The sequence below is a fragment of the Struthio camelus genome, chromosome 9 (genome assembly GCF_040807025.1).
Source record: "Struthio camelus isolate bStrCam1 chromosome 9, bStrCam1.hap1, whole genome shotgun sequence".
Taxonomy (NCBI): domain Eukaryota; kingdom Metazoa; phylum Chordata; class Aves; order Struthioniformes; family Struthionidae; genus Struthio; species Struthio camelus.
Window position 1 is genome coordinate 27,721,329 of NC_090950.1, and position 25,029 is coordinate 27,746,357.

At 46.2% G+C, this 25,029-nt stretch overlaps 1 protein-coding gene across 7 annotated transcripts in view; it reads left to right on the forward strand.

Moving 5' to 3' along the window:
• Positions 1–25,029, forward strand: part of TNIK (TRAF2 and NCK interacting kinase) — a 204,632-nt gene that overhangs the window by 172,777 nt on the left and 6,826 nt on the right. For 4 of the 7 annotated variants that reach the window (XM_068955074.1, XM_068955076.1, XM_068955077.1 and 1 more), the window contains 9 exons: positions 1,658–1,821; positions 3,068–3,165; positions 9,792–9,976; positions 12,600–12,726; positions 20,217–20,331; positions 20,945–21,115; positions 21,820–21,963; positions 23,847–23,981; positions 24,514–24,614. In XM_068955074.1, the coding sequence (XP_068811175.1) occupies positions 1,658–1,821; positions 3,068–3,165; positions 9,792–9,976; positions 12,600–12,726; positions 20,217–20,331; positions 20,945–21,115; positions 21,820–21,963; positions 23,847–23,981; positions 24,514–24,614 (1,240 nt within the window). Of the gene's footprint in view, positions 1–1,657; positions 1,822–3,067; positions 3,166–9,791; positions 9,977–12,599; positions 12,727–15,688; positions 15,854–20,216; positions 20,332–20,944; positions 21,116–21,819; positions 21,964–23,846; positions 23,982–24,513; positions 24,615–25,029 lie in introns of all 7 variants that reach the window. The other 3 variants (XM_068955072.1, XM_068955075.1, XM_068955073.1) reach the window with 1 other exon arrangement.

The window sequence follows — 25,029 nt, forward strand, 5'->3', positions numbered from 1 at the left end:
GTAGCATTTCTCACATTACCTTTTTTTAACCGGCTCTCCTGTCGGTTCTTGATTCCTCCCATGCATAAATGTTAATATGGTAAAAATATGCTTTCTTTTATTTGTAATACTATTGTAACGACTACGGGGATATTTCCTTGCTTTTGCTTTTTTTTTTTCCTTACTATCTTGCTTTTGTCATTTTAATAAGTGCCCACGTAAATGCAAGATAACACTAGGCAGCAATTCAATATAATGTTCGTATTAGGCCACGTCCAAATGATTCTGTCAGTCACCCAGTTATGGCAATGGGGCTTTGCACAATCCATCCAGTTTGTGCCATTCTGATAGTCTCTGAGCAGCTTTGAATGATGCATAGCGCACACTTTATATCAGTGTTCGATGTCTTTGATTGCAATTGCATTGTGTAATGTGGCAGTATTACAGCGTAATTTTTATGTACGCAAGGTCCTAATTGGACTCTGTGGAAAAAGCTTTCTATGCATTTTTAACAGGACTTTGAATAATAAGATCACTTAACAGAAGTCTTGCATAAAAACAAATTGCATAACTCTGCATGAGCATGTCTTCTGGTGTCATTTCAGTGCCAAATAAGAATTAATGTCCTGGAGGCATCTGAGAAATATTAGTCACTCTTTGTATATCAAGGACACTTTTTATTCTAGATTTATGTATGTTCACAGGGGGGAAAGAAATCAAGGAAGAAAATGCCTGAAGTGGGTAACTTAATGCAAGTCTGAAGTGGCTGTGATGTGAAGCCATGAAACCTAGGAGATGTCAATAAGCAGCAAAAGTAATCTGCAGCCTTGTTGCCAACTTGAGATTTTTTTCTCCACTAAAAGATTTCTTTCTCTGTTTAATAGCAAGTTGCAAATTCCTAATTTTAGAATGAATATTGTTGAATGCGGATAAATCCAGCATTGCATATCTTGGGGCTGCAATGGAGTTCTAAGCAAGCAACCTTTTAATTTTTGCTAAATCTGGCCAAAAAAAGGAGTATAAAATTGCTCTAGTGATTTTTCTGTGTGGTTATGGTCCAGCTCCATAAAGATAAGAGTGCCTGATTCTGTGCAGTCACTCAGCTCCCATGGATTTTAGTAGGGCTTGCAGGATCAATAGCTCGAGAAGACAAGACTTCAGCCCTGTCTTCTCCAGCAGAAAAGGTGTCCTCTTACCTTGCGTTAGGTGACATTACCTTGCATAACAAACATCGGTGAGAGGCAGACTGGAGTCTTCATTAAATTAGCAGGTCAAGTGAAGACTGTGGGGGACCCATGACTTTCCCGTGGCCTGTTAACACTTATGGGTTACTTCGATCTCTGCAAGCAGTGTTAGCGTATACCTTAGAAATGAAGATGCATTGGTGGAGCCTTACAGGCTTTGTCAATTTGCAGTGATTCCTCAACTCCTAGATCATTTAAGCATTTTTGCAAGAGACCATAAGATGCCATGGTGATTTTAGAGCTTGTGGAAGCTGTTACCCGCAGAGTTGTCTTTGCAAAATGTCATATACTGTTTTGTGGCTGTGACAGTGCTTTCTGTCACACTACCTATGGCCGTGATAAGTCCACTGTCTCAGGCCAGATTTGGAAGGAGCTGAAGCTGCTGAGGCATGCGTGGCGCCCGCTGACACCATCTCTGCTCTGTGCTCCTGCAGCAACCCGGACCTGAGGCGGACGGAGCCCATCATCGAGAGCCCGCTGCAGCGCACCAGCAGCGGCAGCTCCTCCAGCTCCAGCACGCCCAGCTCCCAGCCCAGCTCCCAAGGGGGCTCCCAGCCCGGCTCCCAGGCGGGCTCCAGTGAGCGCAACAGAGTCAGAGGTGAGGTGGTTTTTCCTGTCAAATGTTCATAGTGCCCGACCTGTTTTTGGAGGTCACTTGGTGAGCGGGAAAGGCAGGATGTCTCTAATCTCATTTGTGTTTAAGAAAAAAATTTGCCAAAGGCTTCATCAGGTAACTGATGTTTTCTAATCTACCTCTGGGACCAACTTGCCCCTTTGCAACCCAAGGTGGCAACACTCCCTTGTGCCGAGGCTGGCGAAGGTGCTGCCTGCAGAGTGACAGCATGCCTTGGGGCACTACCCTCTACCTAAATGTCACAGGGGCATGTAATTTGTGCCAAGGAGACAGGGGTTGCGCTGCAGGGTAATAAAATGAATACCGACATGCCTCCTGTTGCCAAATTGACCCCAAATTCACTTCTTCTGTGTGGGTTTCTTTGGGAGTGTGTTAAAGTTTGGGTGGGATGTATAGTGGCTTTGGGAGGTTTTTTGGGGGACTGCATCTCTGCACGAAGCATGAGATGGGAGCAGAGAAATGAATTAGCCTATAAGCAACTTTCTCTAAAATACTTTCAGAAGGAAACTGTGTTTACACTGGATTTATGTTCCTAGCTGAATTGCTCCCTAACATCTTAAAGCCATTCTTAAAGATCTTCTGTTCCCCTGTTTAGTCACACTAGGAGCTGCTAAGGCACATACAGCCAGTTTATCTGCATTTCTGTCACAGCCCTGGAATATAAATCCACAGAGCTAAAGCGCATTAAAACAAGTGCTGCATCCATGCTTTGAATTTTTTATGACTTGACTGGAGGATGATGTGTCTGTTGTTGAAATAATCACTTCTCTAGGTAGTCGATAAAGGTAACTTATCACCAGTTGTCCTTTTTTGGTTTGTTTTTGCTTTTACTAATGAGGAATCCTGTGACAAATAATCTCCTAGCAATGTCAGATGCTGCAGAGCTGCTGAATTTGTTTCCATAGCAGAAGGGCAGTGATGTTGAGAGAGGGCTGTCTGTGGAGGTTGGACCTGGTTATAGATGTGTTGCTAAACTGAGGGAGACTTGTTGAACCAAGCGGAGAGGCCCAGGAGGGTATTTCCAGACAGCAGGAGGGACTGAGGAGAGATGATTCCCATGATGACATAGCCTCCTGAAAGGTTTTAGAAGGGGGAAACCCACTTTCCCAGGTGAGCAGGTACTTTGCAGTGGTGGCGTGTGGCAGCGCACACAGCCTCCTGCCTCGGCAGGGTTGTAATTCCCCACCGTCTCTGCTTTCCTTTTGCCCAGGAAACGTCAAGCCGGAAGGATCACCTGTGCTCTCCCACGAGCCCGCTAAGATAAAACAGGAAGACAACAGAGATGTGACACGACCGAGCCGACCTGCTGTGAGTCTTAACTTATTTCCTGCAGGAATGTTGCCAACCGGATTGGCCATGTTTCCATTTGGTGCCATAGCACAACCTTGGGAACCCATAAAAAGAGGCTAGTGCCATTGCTTCTCCAGCTGAGAGACTCGAAAACAACACTCTGGCAAGAGCCTGTGGGAGATTTGAATGCTTAAGGGAGTGCATGATTTCTATCAGTAACCCAAGTCTAGGGGAAAGCACTTAAGGCTGCGATTTAAAATCAAGCAGAGGCTTAAGTGCTTTGCTAGCTTGGGGCTGGTGTTTGCATACAGCGCATTGTTGTGTTCCGAACTGCATGGTAGGTCCCGCCGCGGGGATGCTCCTCACGGGAGAGGCTGGGGAACCAGCCACCCATAGTCTTCACGGTTTACAAACAAACCTGCAGTAATTTCTGTACGCTCTCGTTTTATTACTCCGCTGGCAAAGGCCCAGCAAAGTCTCACCCAAAGTGTTTCTTTCTGGTTTAATATTGTTGACGTTTGTATTTTAAGACTGCAGAGTCGGCCTAATAACTGAAATGAATTTCCACTGCTTTCTCTTTTTTAATGTGTATTAATGTTTTGTTGATGTTGTTTTTTCTTTACACTCCACAGCGTTGAGCTAACAATTCTAATTTTATTTCTAACCTGCTTGCCCTTCCTCTGGCTTTTTCCTGTCCCGATCTGTTTCCTCTGATGCTGATTAATCTTCCCTTACTCACAGAGCTATAAGAAAGCTATAGATGAGGTTAGTGATATCTTTTCTCAGTGGGTCATGCCTATGCAAGGTTGCCTAGTTAGCGCTTAATACCAAACCGGGTTTTCTTGGTGCTGACGTTCAAAAAGGTGGTAATGCAATCTTTTCAGATCGAAAGATTGTGTTTTGGCATAGTGGGCCTGCCTGAGGGGAGGGAGATGGATCGGTCGGTATGTTCTGCTCATACGTGGGCTGTGTGAAATCCACTTGCGGACCACTTGCATGGAGGCCGTGGCGAGAAGTACATGAACGCTCACGTGCAGGGCAAATCGTGTTACTGTTGTTCTGCATATTTGAAAGAGAAAGACCAAGAACAGAATTTTCTTACACTGGATGGAGGGGATCTGGACAGACTGTGCTGCACATCAAATTCTGCTCTCAGCTACAGCCCACGGGAGCCCATTGATTTCAGTGGGAAGACTGAGCTATATTGAGACGCAATTCAGACCTAATTCAAATGAAGGCACTTGGCAAGTAGAGGAAAACAGAGTAGTGGAATACAGTGATTAATTCATTGCTATGAACCAGACCGTCAGCTGCAAAGATAGGGTCCCGGGAGCTATCTTGGTTTACACCAGCTGAGAACCTCAGCCTCTTATGCAGATGCTCTTCCTCTACCAGGGGCCAGTGTAGGTGAATGTGTAATCCCCAGGACAGACACTGAAATTGATAATTACCCAGGTGGCACACTGCAAAAGGAGGTGATCTCAGCTGTCCTGAGTTCTTGCCTTTCTTGCCAGCACCGGGGTTTTACAGTGACAACTGTTCCTGGCTGGAATCAGGGCCGCTGTCAAACCCAAAGCCCAAGCTTCTTGCTGGAAGCAGCAGGGCCAAGTTTGGCCAGGTTTGCTCAGCCACTGCCTCTGCCGAGTGCAATGAGACTGCGAAGAGAGTAAGTTGATAGTGTCCATGCACGGTGCGCTCCAGATCTTGAGAAGTGTTTCAGACATTTTCATTTTTCCCATCTAAAGGTTTTATTGTGTGTGTTTTAAAATTACAGCCTAGTAGAAAGTAGAGGGACAGGGACCGGGATGGACAATAACAATGTTTGAAGCAGGAGATCAGTGATATCCTGTTAAAATATGCTGCTGGGTAGAAAACTGTATGTACTTCCCATGAATAGTATAAGCTTACTGAGCTCAAAAAGCTGTTTCTCCCTAATTAGTAGGTGTGAGGGCACATATCTGAGAACATGGGGTCTCTCGTCCCAGACAACAGCTAGATTGGCTTGTCTAATGCCAAATGGGGAAGAGTTTGCAGGCGGGTTGTTGGGGACCTGAAAGCATGGGCTGCGGGGTGCCTGAAGAGCAAGGTTTGAGGCAGCGTCAGTTAAAAATTGCATGGCCAGAGCGTCAGTTAAAAATTGCATGGTCAGAGTCCATGCAGAATCCTTTAGGGGATGTAGCAGGAGCTCACCCCTCCAGACAGACAACGTAACGCCTGTCTTTGCAAATTACTTTTAAAACATTTAGGGTGCTTATGGTGCTACACAGTATTCCTGGAAAATATAGAAGAGAAGGACGCTATGGACAACGTTATAGTGTAAAACAAGGGCCAGATCCTGCCTTGTGCTGAACATCTCTCTAGCAAGGTGGCGATGAATACCTTCAACTTGCGGCTCGGTGTGGCTGGAGGGTCAGATGCCGAAGCGCAAGCTTTGCCGAGGCCATTGCAGGAAGTCTGGGTATGAGCTAATTGCTGCTAGCAAAGTTCTGCACGTGGACTTTGTTATTCTGTCTGGTTGGGTCTTGAGGACTTCTCCATCACCCCGTTTCGTAAGAAATACCTATCCTCGTTTCTAGATTTACCCATTTTCACCCTGGTAACTGCGATACAATGGCGTTCAGATAATTGGATTGAAAGTAAAAGTTTCAAAACTAGTGTTAATGTGAAGGAGGTTGATTGGCGATGCTAGTCTTGGTCTATCCTATTAAAACAGCAGATTCCGGAATTAGAGCATTTTTACCATATAATATTTTAAAATATGTGCACATCTGATGATGGTGAATTTTTAAATTTTCATGGGAAGAGACTGAACATTCTTCAGCTAGCATTTAACTTGTCTCCCACGTGCTTTAAAGTGCACACACCTCTCTTAACTGTGCGACTGTCAGTGAAAGCCCCGGGATTAGCAGCCTCTCCTGCAGGCTGTTTCCTTTAAAAAGTAGAATATATGGAAGAAGGAAAACAACATGCTGGTTAGCTAACATGTTCTCTTGGATAAAACATTAGCAATGGGGTTTGTTTAATGAGGTGGTTTGTTAAGGAAAAAGCACATAAATCAGTATCCAAGTAGAGGCAGCCTGGATGTTAAATTCAAGTTAAATGAGCTATATGAGTTTGGAAACCAGACTGACTTGAATCCAGCAAATATTAAATCCAGAGAAGTCTTTGCAATTAGAAGTAATTAAAAGAGCACTGATACTGCTAACTTATGTATTATGTCACCTTCAGTAATAACAGTTGAAACACATTTGGAGCTACAGAGCGCTTGCTTTCTTGTTGTCAGATTGTTTTTAGTCCAAGAGCAAGTCAGTGAAGCCACTTAATCCTACAAAGTGCTCATTATCTGGCAGAAATGATAGCATCGAAGAATTAACCATCCTGAGGCAAAGCTTTAAGTAGAAGATATGAGTTATCTGATGATATCGTCTGGGACTATTATTGCTTTATAACTTCCAAATTAGTTATTAAAAACTAATTAAGCTGATTTTTAAAATATTTGGCTAGCTACCTTCTGCTGATGACTGCAGAAGGCTGATAGCATATGTACATTAATCAGCTATCTGCTTGATGGAAGAATTTCAGTAAGCCCACGCTTTTCTGACGCGCGGGAGAAATGACGTGCCTGTGTTGGGACGTCTGGATTTCGTCGCAGCGCTGCCGAGTCGGACCCTTACTCTCTGAGCAATCTCATTCAGTTCGGTGGCAAGGTCAGCGCGAGGATGGGGGAGAGGCGTTGAGATGGGATCCCGGCATCGGGGAGGGATCCCGGCATCCCCCCAAACCGGCCCCAGCGTTGAGAGCAGCCCAGGGCAGCCCACAGACGCTCTTTGGGTGCACAGACAAACTAGCTGGGCGCACCGAGCGTGTCTGGCCTCTACCTGCAGCACTGGCTGGGAGCTGCTGGGCACACACATTGGTCCTTGCAGCAGCTTAGGACCTCAGCCACTAGAAATGCCATCTCTGCCCTAGCTGAAATCTCTGCTGGCCGCTCTGCGCAGTAGCAAGGACTGGAGTTTTTGTTGCCCTGATAAACTTTGCTTAGATATGGAAGGTATAAAAAAGTAGCCTAATTTTCTGTAGTTAATGCAGGAAGCTCAATTACAGTTTTAAGAGGCTCTTGCACAGTCTTCCCTTAAAGTCCTTTGCGAAGCTGAGGAAGCTCCGAGCCAAATCAAAGGAAAGCGTTCAATAAAGAGCATATTTCGTGCTCTAAACTGAGAGCGTTGTTAGGCTGTTCAAATTTCATTGACTTATTTAGGAACAGAAACAATCATGTCACAGAAGCTGCTGCAGCATTAATTAGAGTAATTAGATGTCGTGACTGTAGATTTGACTGTGCTTCAATCCCAGACATGTTGGCATCAAAAATAACTCTTTAAATACCATGTTCTCTCTCTCATCATGATAAAGAGCCTTTCCTTAAAGTTACAGAGAGCGTTTTGATTTGGAGAGGGTTACGTGATACCTGCCAGCTGGGTTTGCTGTGAAGCAGAGATCAATTTCTGTTCTTAAAGTAGATTTTTTTGCATACTAATATTTATGGGTCTGATGCAAAGCCCTCTGATGTACGTGGGAGGTTCTTCTTTACCTCCGTGGACTTTGAACCCCACCGTAACGTCTAGTCATGAACTCAACGGCCATGCTCTTTAGCATGCACCAAATTTCTTAGCTGCATTCAGAGCATGGATAAAATGAGGCACTTGAATAATAGGTTTTGCTAGAAGATTAAAATTGCTCCTCTTGTTTCTTCTCTTGCCATGTGGAACATGATTAGCGTTGTTGGAGGGGAAAGGGAAAGACAAGATTTTCAGATGGCACAGCTAGCGCAACTGGAAAGATATTTGCACAAGCAGCCAAAGCACGTGCGTGGTTACCTCGGTTTGGTACCCCGGCCGGAGGCGAGCCAGTCCGGCATGGCAGGAGCCCGGCAGGGCACACCTGGGAGCAGAATGTGGTTGTCCACACGCGGCGCCACCCGTGAGCCGCCAACCCCACCGGGCACCGGGGGGAGTCACCTTCCTTTTAATTTCAATGATGGATCGTTCCTGAGAATTTCTCATTGCAACAGCCACAAAGCGGTGTGACTTGAGGGCAAATTTAAATGTCAATAAAGCGTTGCTTTTGATTTGTATAGAATTAGGGATAAACGATTACTCCACTCAAAGCAACGAGTGCTTCGTTTTAGGTTCTAATCCCAATGACACAACAGAGCTTATTATGTCCTTAAGAATAACCCATAACTGCAGTATAAATTGCTTGCAAAATATTACTGATTCATGATTAAAAATAAACTGAGTTTCCATCTCAGCAATAGAAGTTTTTTCATCGTTTTCTTCCAATGTCGACAGGATAGATTTTAAGAACTCCCTTTGCAAATGTAATTAATATTGCTCTAGTCGCTCTGCTGGAACGGGAAACTGGAAATTTGTGGAATGCAGTAAAGAGAGAATATGGCCATAAGACAACTGTGGAATTTAGTATTTTTCAATGAGTTTCTTTCTCCCTAATCCTTTATCTCTGACCGAATGCACTGATGGCTACCTCGGTCACTAATATAGGGAGAAATGGTAAGACTGGCAATTGTGATGCTTTGTTCGTCATGTGCATGTGTTGTGCAACAGAGTACTCTAACCCATTCTAATTAGAGCTCTCATGCTTTTTTGCCCTACTGCTTCCCCCTGCATTGCTATAAAAGCATGTAAGATAACAACAAGTCTATTTTCTACACGGTGCCTGCAATGTTTCTTGTTTTGAAATAACAGTGTCTATTTTATATGACTGTCGGGTCTCAGGCCTCATCAAAGTCATGGTAAACTGAAAACTGAAACTGAAAACTGAAAAATTTCTAATAGGTTTTGGGACTGTTCCTACCTTTTTCTGGTTTCAAGTTCTTTTTTTTTTCTCCCTTAGCTTGTAGGCTGTCGCATTTCACATAAAGTGCTTAATGGTTCCCACTGCAGGATTTTTTTTAATTTTTTTTTTTTTATCCTGTGGCTGACTCAGAGCTGTGACTCACAAGTGTCGCTGAGCAGGGTGCTGCAGCGAGCGGGGCGCTTCTCCGTGGACGCCCATCATGGCCTCGCAGCCGCTGCCCGGCAGCGCAGGCTGATCACTGAAGCATCTCCTGACTTGGGGATTGCACCACTCCATGGGAGATGCTCGCATTGCTTTCTTCCCAAATGCATTTATTACAGAGTAAATACAGTTTATGGGGTCTCTTTGAGAAGTTTGAAAGAAGAGAAAGCCCTGCAGGAGAAATTCTCCAAGCCTGTCTTTGAATTTACACTGTTTTCCAGTTTACTATGATGGTGACTGAACTTCACCTTTTCCAATAAGTATACTTTTGCTGTGTATATACATATAAGTGTATATATATATATATATACATACACGTTCCAAACAGAAAAAGAACAGGTTGCCTATTGATTTTTCAGTGAGCATAAATCAGTTTTGTTTTGTTTAATAAATGCTACATGCTACAAACATTGTCTTACATTTGTCTCATGTTTGTAACAACTCTGTACAGCTATTTCTTGTTGCTCGTGCTGTTAGCATTGGCTTTTGAAGAGATGTGTGTTGACATTTTCCTTGCTGTAAATATAATAGCCATTGGTTTCCTGTTTCCTTGCCCCCATCCCCTCTAGGATCTGACGGCCTTAGCCAAAGAGTTGAGGGAGCTGCGCATCGAGGAGACCAATCGCCCTCTGAAGAAGGTGACCGACTACTCCTCCTCCAGCGAGGAGTCAGAGAGCAGTGAGGAGGAGGAGGAGGATGGTGAAAATGAGACACATGATGGGACTGTGCCTGTCAGCGACATCCCGAGGCTGATGTAAGGAGCCGTTTCTTTGGGGGGCACATGATGAAACTGCTGGGTGTTCACTATCTGGAGACACAGTAACTGTGAGAGGTATCCGGAGGGCTTGCAGAAGGGCGCGACAACGGTGCGAGGCAGCCGCTGGCAGCCTCCAGAGCCTGCTCCTCGCTTTCAGCTGCTTTCAGAACTTCCTTTCCCTCAGTTTCCTTATTTCTAAAAGTGGAATACTTGTGTTATTTTTCCTAACATTGGTAGCTACAGTTGGAAGGAGTTGCAAGCTCCTTATGCAAAAGTTCCTGCAGAAGTACAGTGCGCTGTTGTTTGATGCACTTTGGTTGGGCCAGTCTGGTCATATGCTTTGATCCGATGAAGGCAAGGCTGCGGGGTGTGCATATCTCCCCATTTTTTGTGTATTCAAGCCATACCCATGCACAGAGTTCCTGTGGGCTCCTGTCTCTAATGAGACGGGGAGCCGCCTGTGCTTTCTCAGCTCCCTCGCGGTCCTCTGGGTATTGACAAGGAGGTGTGCACAGGGGAGGCATGTTAAAAAGTGAATCATTTCATATAATTGAAAGCCACCGGCGTGTAAGGCTTTTACATGCGGAGTAACAGGTCTCAGCAGCAGCAACTTCCTAACAGCCATAGACATTTTTTGGCCCACAGGCAAGGCTGAGTAATCCAGGCTCGGTTTATCGTTTGCTTTTGATTTCATTTGAATTGTATTTAAGCAGCTGGTCTGCTAATAAGAATGGAGAGTGCTTACCACCTGTGCTATCCACTCGCAGGCAATCCTAAAATTAATTATCTTTTAAGAATAAATTCCAGTCTTTGTCTGGACATACGAGCGCAGAAATAAACTCAACACATCCCATGGCACTCCAGTGTCCTTTGGTCCTGGGTCCCATGAAGACATTGGCAACGTTTTTATACGAATGTTTCTATTAAAAAAGCTAAATTCTCATATGGACTGATACCACACCACATTATGAATTGCTCCTTCAGACATTTTGCCGTAATGTTACTGTAAAAATCAGCCTCTTCGGTTGTTACAGGAAAAAGCCAGAGCAGAGCTAGGTCAAATTGGGTCCTTGAATGTAAGTGTACGTCTGCCATTGGGTTTGGTTTTGCCAAATTTGGAGATACTGGAGGAGGAGGTGATTTTAAACGCGTTATTCAGTGTAGGCCACCCATGTGGAGTTCCCTAGTTTTGTGCTCTCTTGTATCGCTGATGATACCTTCTTTTAGTGGGTCTTTCGAATTAGCATCAGAAACCTGTAAATGCTTTTTGCCTCTCCATCTCTAATGACTTCAGGGCTAAATCATAGCTTAGGGCTATGTTTCACCTGAAAAACAGAGGGGAGAGCTACAGGACAGAGCTTATACTCCTGCCTGCACCTCCTCCAAACACCATCGCCTTGGCCTGCGTGTTGGTATCACGGCAAGAGGAAGCTGGTACTCCTGCCCATGCAAGCGCGGCCCTGCTGCGGTGGCTCCTTGGTGGCATTACCCTCTCCACTGGGCAATGCCACTGTGTGCTGAACAGAGCCGGGATGTTTAGTTTAGCCCTGACATGGGAAGCCTAAGCAAGCCCACATTAGGCTTCAAATCTGGTCTTCAAATCAGGTGGCAAAAAACCCACCCTGTATTTGTGAAGAGTTGTTCTCTGACATGTTGGATCCTCCAGCACATTGCTCCTCTTTCACAGGTCAAGATGAGGAATAAAGGTTGTGGATTTTTTTTTTTTTTTAAAACCTTTCTTGAAAAAAAAAAAAAGACGCAGGCTAGAGCCGGACTACAGCTCCTCATTACTTAATAGGCAGTGCTACTCCTAGTGCACCTTGGGAGGAAAAAGGCCTTTTTCTTTGGGTCTCTGTGCTTTACCTGTAGTAGATTGACCAGACTGTGATGCTGTGTTGTGACAACAGAAATAGTTTCCTCATATATTTAGCTAATGAAATCTTTTCTAAGGTTTGCAGTAGATCACAACAATACTTTATTATCACAATTGCACTTTATAACTTCCAAGGAGCCCAGGACAGTTTCACTAGGGAATAAACATAAGCATAGAATCCACAAATCTCAGATTCACAGAGCACATAAAGGATATGTGCTTAAGAAAGACTCATCACCTACTTGTTCTCAAATGTAGCCCCGTCTGAGACTGTTGTGGTTGCCCTAACCCTGGGGAAGCACACGTCCGGTACCAAAGTGCAGAAATCTTGACACAGGACCTTGGGCGGGGGGCGTCCCTGGGAAGACAGGTATGTCTGCCTAATCTTGGTGGAAATTAGAGTAGCAGAAGACATGCTGCAGCTTTCACTCGTGCGGTAGGTCATCCCTCCACCCTGTTCTCCTCTCGTGCTCCCTGGTGCAGGGGTTTCCACTGCAGGCAGTGAAATGTCTGTCCCAGGGACACCCGGCACCATTTACACAACACAAGACTGTAATAGGTGAGCAAAGAGAGACAATGTGTATGCAGGCACATAGTGAAACTGCATGAAAACCTACTTCTTTACCGCTCTTCCAACGAGATACAAAGAAGCCTCACCCTGGCTTGAAATAATACTGTACTGAAGGATTTTTAATCAAGCCTAGCAAGCATATCTCTGTCCCTAATGCTTTTCCTTTCTGACCTCAGACCCACAGGAATTCCTGGAAGCAACGAGCCGTACAACCTGGGAATGGTGGCAACCCACGGTCTGGAGACATCCCATGCAGATACGTTTAGCAATATTTCAAGGGAAGGGACTTTAATGGTGAGGGAGGTAAGTTGTAAAGCAAACGTTTCCATGGAGCATCTTCAGGAGGTTTTTGTCCATGTAAGCACAAAAAATAACTGTGCTGTGTATCTGGAACACAAAATGACTGAGTAAATTGTGCTCGTTAATGACCTCGCAAGGCAATTTACACTCTGAGCAAATGTGACAAGTGCAAATGTTTCTCGGAACTACAAACAGCAGTGAATAGTAATACCGTGGCACAATGGAGTGGATTCCACTATAAATTACTCTGCTGTAATCCCAAAATAGCTCCAGGGAACAGAAGTTATCTTCAGTTTACAGCATTTGTTTCATACATTTGGAATCTGGCCCAAAGCGTCTGTTCTTTCCAACCGTTACCACCCTCTCGCTATCAGAGGCGTCTGGCTGACATAGGGCAGCTGCAGGCCTTTACTTGAACGCTGATCACAGTGCGCCGGTCCTTTTCGGGGAGGGCCAAGCGCCCGCTCCCCAGCAACCTGGGCTTGCCAAGCGAGTGGGCTCTGCAGCCCGACGAAGGCAGCTCCTTGGCTCTGGCGGAGCGGTGGTACGGGTGCCGTTGACCCCCCCCCCCACGCATTTTTTCTGCTTTTCCAGTTGGAAATCTTGGGCCACTGCATTTATCAAATTCTCAGAAATCAAATCTCCCCCTTGTCCCAACCTGCCTAATTCTGAGGCGCTCAGATGGTAGAGAGAGGAGTGCAGTGGATAAACAAAGCGATGTGGCTTTGCCATTTCTAACGGTGTGCACTGAAGGAACGAGGCAGGGGAAGGCGTGTTCAGTCGGCTATAGGAGATCTCAGATTCCTCCTGTCTCCCCCAGTGTTTCTCAGTTTTTCTGTTCCTGTAACATGCTGGTGATGTTGTCTGAAACGTAGGCTGGTAGCGGCTCTCCTGGGTGAGGAGGAATTAGGCTCTGCGAGTCAGTACAACTGGGGTGTTGTTCTCCTGCCTAGCTGTAAGGGAGATGGATGCGAGAGGATGAGGAGAGAGGGGAGTTTGGACTGGGCAATCGTAAAGGAGGAACCTTTAGATTAAGTAGGCTTGAGTTTTTTTCATTTCTTTCTTTATATAAAATATTCACATATGAAGGGAAAAAGTTCTGTGCAATTTTAAAAGAAAGAAAAGAGCTAACAAAAGAAGCCACAGAGTGTTTGCTGCCTCCCACCATGAGTTTTGAAGTTGGGCAGAACTGTAAATGCAGGTCCCTCTCTTCAGAGCAGAGATCCCCAAAGCTTGGTCAGTCTTGCACCCTTCCTGGTATCAAATAGGAGTACAAGTCACTGTCTTAACAGGCAGCCGTTTCAGAAATCGGCTTGGTTTTTAAGCATTGCTACTGTAAAATACGTACCAAACAAACAAGGCCGTACGAGAAAGCCAATGTCACAGAAGGATTGAAAAGCCACAGGGAAGAAAAGCAGCTGGAAGATCTATTTGGGAGGAGGAAATGTCATCAGGAACCTAAACAGCAGTCTTGTGCTGAAGACACACTCTTTTGCTCCCAATCCGCAGCTGTAGCAGTCAATGGCGAGACTCTCTCTGGCTGCCAAGTTGCCCTGGCTTTTGTGCCTTCCTCCTTAGGCAGGAGGAGGGTGGTTTAAGGTGGTGGTAATGAGTAGAAAATCTTCAGAAATGAATCAGAAGCAATCAGAAAGTTGGTGAGCCCATTCAGAGGGATTTTCCCACTAATCCTGTCAATGGACAAGTCTCTAACAATCTCATTGATGTGCTACGGGTACATGGGGTCATCAGAACGACAGGGACCTCAGAGTTAGGAAGGGAAGGGAGAAATTTCGCAGCACCTGTCTTGCACATAGTGGGGATGGAGAGAAAGGGGAAATACGTGTTAGAATGGGGAAGCGCTTGCTTGACATAAGCGCTTATTGTTGTCTTAAATGGCAGCATCTAGAAGAGAGGCCTGTTTTGGCATGGGGATGACCTCGTGTTTCAAATTTGGGGCGTACAAGAGGTGTGTCAGGTAAGTTGTTCCTCCTCCCTCCACCTTTGCTACTTGAGGGTGCTGAGAATTTGCCAGCAGCATGGACGGGGCTATGCCCTGTGCGCTGCCTGTCACAGCCCCCGGCACCTCTTCCCGGCACGCCAGCCTGCTCAGAAGCCTCTTTAATAACAGGTATTCGTAGCAGCTGGCTGGGCAGCTCTGCTAGACACCCGGAGCTCTCCAAGAGGGTCTCCAGTGTAAGGTGTCCGATTTAGGGAGACAGTTGGGTTTGTCGGCTGCCAACGGAGAGTCTGTGGGAGAGAAGGGAATTGAATAAGATTCTATCTTGTATTAGAGTATTTACCTAAAAACATCTAAGGAAGAAGCTTTTCTCCACAGAGATGTGCAACTCTTGTTGACTCTAAGAGGACCCTTGCGCACAGAGCACAGTAAGAGTAGTTGTGCTGACGCGCGCAGGGGAAGCGCTGATGCTGTTCACTGCTGTTTTGTGGTACAGAAACATGCCATGGGGGCTGTGTTAGCATTTGCAAATCCTGCAGTCAGGCTACTTGCCACGGTAGCTTTGAAAAGCCGTTAAAGCTAACGCTGATCAAAGGATCAGATTCTGCTGTCAGCCGTGTCACCAGCTGGTGTCACCAGTGTAGGGACCAGAGCTGGCTTTGGCGTGGCCATGGGACTGGCACCACCCATGGTGGCAAGACCAGAATCTGGCCTGAGATCCCTTTTTCAAAATGACGGTGATCAGGCTTTTCCTCTTGCTGTAATGTGCCTAATTACTCTGGATTGACTTTGTGATTAATCCTATCTTTATTTCTCCTGGAGGGGAGTTGGTTTGATCTGATCTGCTGCTTGCCAGATTGCATGAGGACGGAAACAGCAGAGAGAGTCCTTGTGCTGTGCTTGCTTCGGGAACTGGGTGACTGCAATCGACTTGGTTTTGGGTTTTTTCTCCTCTTTTTCTCTTTTTTCCCCCCCTCTCTTTCTTCGTCATGCCTTGTGTCTCTGCAGACCTCTGGTGAAAAAAAGCGTTCAGGCCACGCAGCCAGCAATGGCTTTGCAGGCCACATCAATCTGCCTGATCTGGTGCAGCAGAGCCACTCGCCTGCGGGCACACCGACCGAGGCCCTGGGCCGAGGCTCCACGCATGCGCAAGACATGGACTCGGTGCCTGAAGTAGGTGGTGGGGGCTCTTCTTTTTCTTTTGCATTGCTTTACACGAGTATTAACACCTCTGTCTGATGAAGGGGCTTTCTCACTTTTTTCCCTGGCTTTCTTTGCTCTTCTCTCTCTTTGTCTCCGGTCCATGTGGATGATTGTGAGTCTAGTGGAAATAAAAGGGAATACGCTGGATTATTGGTAGAGTGGTAAATGTTTGATGGTGCAAGTTTGTACCAGATGTACTCTCAAGCCACCACCTGTTTCTTTGGCAATGATAACTGGAATGCTGCGAACATATGTGAAAGTCCCGATCTTTTGGCGCTTGGAAGTACGAGAAGAACCTGAGACCCAGTGATGCCATTGACTTCCTCTGGGCCAGGCTTCTGCCTGTTGCCATCTCTGATACTTAACAGGACCTGAGAGTTTAACAAAAATTGCTAAGCCAAACAGTTCTATTTAGTTCTTCAGGCTAAAAAAATTTTACACGCCTTTAAAACTGTGTGTTTCTAGTCATGGCAGAGTAGTTCTTCCTGGGAGCTGTTTTACAGGGACATGGTTGAACATAATCTTTGTACGGAATGCAAAAATTCCTAACAAGCACAAGATGTTACACATAAGACAAGTGAATTGGTGTGTCTTGCTTACCATTACCAGCTGTGGGGATCATGCACATTTTCCTCTATTTTCCCATGAAAAATCAACCCATTTGTTGATAGATAAGCTAGCTTATTTTGTTTTTTCTTTTCTTTTGGTTGGACACACATTAAAAGTTGTGTCATCTTGTTCTCTCTTACGGGTTTGATGCACCCATTTTGTGGTTTACTTTTACTAGTAGTATAAAAAGTGCTTGAAATTGTGCATTGAAAAAATATAAGAACAGATGGTGCATGACTTGACCTTAGGGTTTTGTCCATTTCCTTTGAAAGCAATGATGAGGGAGCTGATCCTGAAAGTAACACCTTCCAAAGTTCTTCTGAGACTGCTTAACCATGGGCAGGCAAGCTACAAGGATCGGGTTTAAATATATTCATTTATGGGATACCAACCAAGATCTTTATCATTTCTTAAACTGCATTTTTAGGGCTGACTGAGCCCGGAGCAAGGGGAAGCAGAAAGATGTGGATTTAGTTTGCAGGCTTCCAGTAGCACAAGCGAAACTCTCCCCGCCTGGCCAGCAGCTGCACAGACATCTTGTTTGCAAGCTGGACATTGTCCTGGTAGTACGCCCATCCGAGAGTCCTGTGCTTGACCCACGCAGCGAAGCAGACAGTGGGCTTTGGTGTGCCGACGGCCGCGTCCATGCGCTCCATCTGCAGCGTTGGCCTTAGGGTGGTGTCCCGCTGGCGTTTTAGGACAGCAGCGCTCAGAGACGGGAGGTATCGTGCGTGCGGGGAAGCCCTTAGAGGAGTGCTCACGTGGCTTTTGGATATGTTGGCAGCAAATGGGACTGACTGCTCCCCGAGGGGGCTCCTGACCTCCACGGGCTCCGTGCTGCGCCCAAGGTCACGTTGCCTCTGTGAAATAGTGTCAGTCATGCTGGCTCATGCCAACGATAATATTGGGACTCTTGCAGCTTGTGGCCCGTTTGCAATCATTTGCAAAATGGCTGCTGGTAATTAGAGTTCTTTTATTTATTTATTTGGTTTTGGCCACTGTCAGAATAGGTTTCTGCCTGGGCGGCAGGAGCGGCAGGTCAGTGATTACTGCAAATGTATTGCTCTGCAGAACCGGCTGCGATGTGTCAGGATGAAGGAGATTGAAAGGGACCTCACGTTATCTCATCCGCAGTGGGATACTGTCTCTATAAGCTGAGACAGGTTTATAGAGGGTTGAACAGGACCTGCAGCAAGGTGAGGTCTTAATATTTAAATAAGAGATTTGGAATGATGCTAGGTGCATCCAAATGAAGGATTCGTACATCATAATTCATTTATTTGAAAGCATCTGGTTCAGGAAAGGATTCCTGTAAATACTGGATTTTTTTCCTCCTTGAACTGCTGGTCTTATGGAAAAGACATGCTATGCAGGAAAAAATGTGTGTTTATTGTGTGTGAATGAAACAGAGGAGGGGGTGCATGTGGTACGCACGTACAGACATTTTGGGCATACTGTACACGCAAACACAATATCTTTTCCTGCAGTGTTTTCTGCCTCAGGCGGATAACTCCTTGCACAGGTCTTAGCTACCCTTTATTTTTTGGAAATTCATCCTGTTTCTATGGAAACAGAAGTGATGTGACGAAGCTGTTGGCATACAGATAGCGAGCGAAGCTGGAGGCGCAGCGCGTCGGCAGGCGCGGGAGATGGATGTAGGCTCCTAGCAGCGCCGCAGCGTGTTCGGTGCCGACAGCAAGGGACCCAAGCCAGGAGCCGCTCCGGCCTCCCCCGGGGCTCTTCTCCTGCCTGGCACGCTCCGGCCAGGAAGCCTCTCCTAGTAGTGTCCGTCCCCCGTCGCCTCTGGCCCCCACGGTCAAGGTTGGATTTGCCACGGCAAAATAGCTGAAACATTTAAAACTTGAGAGCACTCTTTTCAACTATATATTCACTCTTAAACTCGTTGCATTAGTTCTTCCTGCCTGTACCATGAGAGCTGCGTTTTTTCCAAGAAGCTCAAGCGGCTTCTTCAGAGCAGGGCAGAGCCGTGAGGGACGCAGTGGCTCTCCCGTGGGTGCTGATCTTCTTATCCGGGCAGTTAGCCAGCGCGGTGGCTGCCGGCTTTGGCTTTGGACACGGATAGCAGGCGTGATGATGGTGTCTTTGTGACTTAAAAGAAAGCTAAGGAAGATTTACTTTAGGGAAGGAAAATGTCCTGAGGAAGGAAAATGTGAACAATCCTGCTGTTGCTGCTGAAAGATTTGATTTTTGCTACTGTAACAGCTCTTAATATAGGTCATCAATAAAGAATATCCTGGGTAAATAATGTAATAAGAAAAATAAGCTGCTCAACAAGGGGTGGAAATCATGTCACTTTGACTCCCAAGTTAAGGATTTCATTTTGCTTGGGAGAAGGTCTTAGCCTCATTTTCTGCCTTAACAAAGCAATGGCTTAAAAAAAAAGGTGATGTGATGTTATAATCTGTTCCTCTTCAAATTCCCTTGGTGAAGTATTGGCTCTGTCATTCCCTGTGATACGTTCAGGTTAAGTTGCATTAGCTTAGGAACGGGCTTTTCTGCATTCTCACTTGAAACGTTTTAAAGATTTAAAATATTTTATTGAAATTACAAATAACCTATACGTGATACTGTGTGTGACATACACGATAGGTGTTAAATAGTAGAATTTGAGAGGGGATGGAGCGATGTGGGTAAGGCCGTCTTCTAACGGTTTTGCACATGGGCTCTGCCTAAAACGCTCTCCCTAAATAACCATGCAACTCACCCACAAACCTTTTCTTCCCCTTCCCACTTCAAGTGCATAACTTTCTCCCAAAATCTAAGTAGCCAGGCGTACTAAAGAGGCACTGCTCAGTCGCTCCTCTGATAGATTTGGGGACCAGTGATCACAGAGCCCAGGAGATTCAAAAATAGGCATTTTGCTCGAGAGCTGACATGTGCTGCTTTCCTGGGAGAATCAGTATTTTGGGCTTAGCCCAGCTAATCACTAGATAATGGACAATAAACCTGAAGCAGTATTATGGCTACATGAGCTCTCTTGTGGAAGTTGTACAGGTTCTAAAACAGGTTTTTACAACCTGTTTAAAAAAAAAATCTTCCTTCAGACTGTGCTAGGTGGGCGTTTGGCTAAGGCATTGGCACGAGGAGAGCAGCAGTCACGCTTTTTGAAACTCTAAATTACTTGTGTGGTGCCTTGTCGGTGTGACGTGTTGCAGGCACTGGTTACGCCGTGGAGCAGTGCGACGCAGTGGGCTTTCCTGGGGCTCCCAGAGCTGTCCTGCAAGGCTCGTTGGCAAGTATGGGGGGCAAGAGATCACGTTAATGGGGAAAATAAACCAACCCTTGCCTGCTAGACATCCCACATTGGACTTTTGAGGCAGGTGTATTAGACATGGAGAGGTTGTTTTTACCCACGTTTACTTTTGACTCCGACACTGCAGCTTCTCAGCTAACACAGCTCGCAGCTGCGCTGTGCTTCAGCGGCGAGATGAGCCGCTCCGCCGGGCCCCGGCACCGCTCGCCTGGCCGCTCGCGTCCTTTCGCCTGCCGGTGCTCCACAGACTTCCCTACATCCCCTCTCATGACTTCCCTGATGAATTATTGTGGGAGGAGGAGCAAATGTTCATAGAAAGTCACCAAAAGCAGAGGGTTTGTGAAGAGCACCGCAGGGGCAGGTGCTGGGTGTGCTAGCTGGAAGCTCCCCCCCACCACTGTTATCATTATTTCTGTGCTCTGAGCTCTCGCTCTGCTCTTTGTTTTCCAGTATGGTATGGGAAGTAGCACCAAAGCCTCTTTCACGCCGTTTGTGGACACCAGAGTGTATCAGACCTCGCCTACTGATGAAGATGAAGATGAGGATGAAGAATCATCTGCTACTGGTAGGAAGCAATGTGGCCAGTGTGGAAGGGGAGGCCTCACAAAAGCCAGCTCATGGAAGCTCCGTAACCCCACTGAATCTCTTTCAGATTTCACTTACTCTTATCCAAATATTGCTCATGTTTGTATCCTTGTGCTCTCCAATTTCATACAAGTCCTTTTCTCCCCGCCAGTAAAATACTACAGGAAAGTTCTGAGAGAGAACAGGGAATAGCAAAAATGCATCCATTCCTGTCTGTACTTGCATCTGGGAAAAATGGTTAGGCCTCCTTTGCAGAATTGGGAGGTGACAGACAGCTCCAGAAAGCTTACAGTTGCTCAGAAATCACAGGAAAATGGTTGGATGTGGACAGAGAACAGGCAGAGAACAGTGTTGGTCAGCTTTGTAGGCTGGGCTGGGGGTCTGGGCACAGCATCTGCTCACGCACTTGGAGTTGGTTCAAACCCACAATGAGACACTGAGCTCCTCCCTCAAAAAAACCAGCTTGTAACGTAGTGATGACACCCCATCAGAAAATAAACTGAGTCATTCCTTCCTATTCCCCAAAATCCTGAGACAACAGATATATAGAGTTAGTCAGTCATGGCTTGTGGTTTTATTTTGTTTCTTTCCAGCACTGTTTACCAGTGAGCTGCTCAGACAAGAGCAGGCCAAGCTGAACGAAGCACGGAAGATCTCGGTGGTGAACGTGAACCCCACCAACATCCGCCCCCACAGCGATACCCCCGAGATCCGGAAGTATAAGAAGCGCTTCAACTCGGAAATACTCTGTGCTGCACTGTGGGGTAAGCTCCTCATGACGCAACTACTCTCTGCAAAGTTTCCAGGAGCATGTGGCTAGCAGGAAAGCACAAACTGAGCCTCTGCCTCGGGGGCCCCCACTCTCCATCCTGGACAAGGCAAATACCAGTTCTGTCCTTGCATCCCTGAGCACGCTCGCGTGCGCTAACTGGGCCAGGAGGTTCACAGGGGCGCTCAGCCCCCCGTCGCAGCCATGGGTACCTGCGTATGTGTGTGACAGCTTGAAGATTGAGCTCGCTGTCTCAGCAAGACCCGTACTTGTTTCCTGGGTGTCATGCAGCAGTTTGCCTTGCTTAGCCTTCCTGCCGAGGCCATGATGTGGCAGTCTGGCTCCTAAGAGGCAGAATGAGATTAAGCTATCAAAAGTACCTTTGTGGCTTCAAGTCAGTGGTAACTCTGGCCCTAGCGTTGAAGCTTTTTTCTTCCTGGTTTTTGCCTGAATATAAACATTGTTTTACTTCCACTAATGATAGCAATGCGAAAAGGAACCAAAGTGTGAAGTATTTTAAGTCTTGTTTTTGCTGTAAGAGTGATCCTTGATGTTTATAGGAACACCACCTTTTCGTTGTGAGCGTCACTCATTTGATGGTATCTGAAGTAGGAGAGAGCGAGCTTAGGATATAATCCTTTGGCGCCGGCCTGCAGCCGTGGATCCCGGTGCCAGTTATCCTCTCTGTTTCGTGCACAGGTGTAAATCTCCTGGTGGGCACAGAAAATGGCCTGATGCTGCTGGATCGAAGTGGACAAGGGAAGGTCTACAACCTGATCAACAGACGGCGATTTCAACAGATGGACGTACTAGAGGGCCTTAACGTCCTCGTGACAATATCAGGTAGAGCTGCTGCTCTCTCTGCAGTTTGTTAACCTTTTCGTTCCTATTCCCTGAGCAGGTCCCGCTTAGACAAAACCCAGCAAGAAGGGCAGTCATGCCTTGACAAGGCAGCGAGCTCTGCTTTTGGGTCTGAGCATATGTGCAGGCTTCCGCTTACGTGTCTGGGTGCCCTGGGCATGGCAGGAGCCAAGGGCTTGTCTTGCCTCAGGGTTCAGCCAGCAGCTCTGGAGCTCCCAGCTCATGCCCATGGGTACTTTCTGGCAAGTGGGTAACACCTCCGTAGTCAAACCTCACGGGAGAGTGCCCAGCTGCCCTTCCTGTAGAGAGGGGAGCACGGCCTCCAGTCCCCAAAAACACAGGGGGAAGAGCCAGGGCAGAGCCTTCTCCTGCTGATGCCTGCGTGGCAGCTCTCATGGAGGAGAGCGAGAGAAATGCTCTTTAGGAGGGTTGCTTAATATCATGCTTCTGTTTACTTTCTTGCTGTTCAACAATTTTCCCGTGACTTACTGTCTGTTAAAATATGAATTATTGTTTCCCTAATTCAGGTAGGTCTCTTCAAAAAATGCTGCTTTGTGATTTGCTTTGTTTTGTGGCTCCACTTGTGTTTTTGATAATGCAGCTGTAGGAGCAAGGGGTTTTAGTACAGCTGAAAGATTAACAGGAGGGTGGAGTGCCCCAGGGATTATTGGCCTCTGAGGCAGCACTGAGAAAGAGCTGTAGGGGACTGTGGAAATACGTGAGTGCGGATTAGCCGACAGGCCTCTTGGTTTATAATTTCAGTCTGCTCCCACTGACCTTGCTGGAAGCTATTTTGCGTCCCTGCAGCAGGGCTTTGCAGCAGCGAGGTTTCTAGCCAGGCTGTAGCCACTAGAGGGTACAGAGACTTGCAGAAATGTGGCACTGCCTCAGTGCCGTATAGCCCAGCACGGAGCTTATCATCAAATAGCAGCCCATATCGCAAACGGAGGAGCTCGTGCGCTAAATTAAAATCAGGTGTCGGGACGTGCCTAGAAAGGGTAGTGAATAGCATATGTCAGAAACTGCATACACGTGGGAACAGTAAATGAGGAAGGTAGTGTGGGAATACTGCCCAGAGCGGCAACACGGTAAGCGTGGGTGAGCTGTTCCCAGAATTTTTGCCACCAAAAGTGAGAGCCTTTCTTGCCTGAGCCAAAGGCACATTTTGCTTAGCCGTATCTCTAAAGAATTGCTGTGATAGCTGGGAGAGCTAGTCAGAAGTTTTCTGATTAGGAATATTTTCATCAGAGAATGCTCGTTTATAAAATCCGGGAAACTTCTCAGCTACGTAATTGTGTCTGTAACACTCGCTGGGGAGGTGCCTTAGTTCCAGGGTGGAATTGGTGTTGTGTGAAGCAGAGAGAAAAAGAAACCAAATGCCAGGTAGTGTAGTGGTTGGATAACTCACAAGATGCAAGAGAGCTGGGTTCATGGCCCTGCTTTGCCTGATTCTCTCTCTGTGCACGTTTATTTACACAAAATGGAACATTTCCAACCTGTGGGCACGCGAGAGAGTCTGTCTCTGAGAGCATCCACCTGCAGTGTGGGAGGCTGAAGTCTGGTCTCTGCTTTGCATTAGATATGTGCAGATATCAGGTTTTTTCACAAGAAAAAAACCCTAAAACCCATTAGATTATTATTTTCAACTTCACTGTGACAAAAAACTTCACTTTTATCTTATTGTAAGTAAAAGCAGACACTGAAATCTCAAGATTTTCCATGAAAGAGGAATCTTTCTGCTCACCCACAGTGGTTGTGCCACAAGGAGAGCTGGAGCCCAGGACTGTGCCTGCGTGGTTGCTGCTGCGTGTTTTCTCTTTGTTACTTCTTGTTAGCTCTTACTGGGAAGTTTCCTTTCCCAACAGGAAAGAAGAACAAGCTGCGAGTGTACTATCTCTCCTGGTTAAGAAACAGAATTTTACACAACGACCCCGAAGTAGAGAAGAAGCAGGGCTGGATCACAGTCGGAGACTTGGAGGGCTGCATCCACTACAAAGTTGGTGAGTGGCCAGGGGCTGCCGTGCTGGGGTGGCCTCTCTGGGAATAAGCCTGGAGGCTGTGCTGCTTTTTTCACTGTCTGCTGTGGGTGGAGGAAAGCTTAATCTGAAGGAAGGATTTGTGAAGAAAATATCTGTGTTAAAATAGCTTGTTGTTAAAAATCTTCCAATTTATCCGATCAGTCATTTACTGCATTAATTACTGGCAAAAGATGCTTGATGTCTTTTGGGATTTTTAGCCTATAGTCTGGTCTGGTCTGATCTGAGCAAAAAGGAAAACAAGGATTTCTCCATATTTGTAGGTGATTAGTTCTGTGAAAACACTATTGCACAGATGGTATTTTGAACAAAGATAGGAAGACTGGACAAGGAGTGTGTGTAGCATGAATAAACTTGATGTTCATCTATAGGTGCACACCTTACCAGATGGCAACCAACAGAGAGATAGCCTTAGAAGCTCTTCCTGGAGATGAATTGTTCAGTCTTTTTTGAATGAAAGTGGATGTTTTAAAAATCAGTTTTATTTTGATTTTAGTGAAATATGAAAGAATCAAGTTCTTGGTGATTGCCTTAAAGAATGCTGTAGAGATATATGCTTGGGCTCCTAAACCATATCACAAGTTTATGGCATTTAAGGTATGTTTATCTTATTACCAAAATACACTCTGTAATTGTAAATACATGGGATTTCTTTACTGTGCAGAGTAGAAAAGTTTCTTGCTTATGCAGTTGTGCTCTCTGGGACCCCTAGCAAGCTATGGCAGCGAGCTGGGGGCAGCCTCTCCTGGGGCAACGAAGAGGAGCACCCGCAGCATTGCCCAGCAGACTCCCTGCGAGCTGCCAGGGGCTTTCAGACCTTGAAAGGTGCAAACAGAACTACTCTGCGAAAACATAACAGTCATTGCACTTCCCCTGGCAGGAGAGTACTCTGAAATCCGTGCCTGAAGAGATGCTGATACATGCTTTGTATGGCTCACGATTAAGTGTTGGTAGTAGCTTGTGCTGGGAGGCTTTGGGAAGTGTGCAGAAAGCTGACTGAATGTCCATGAGC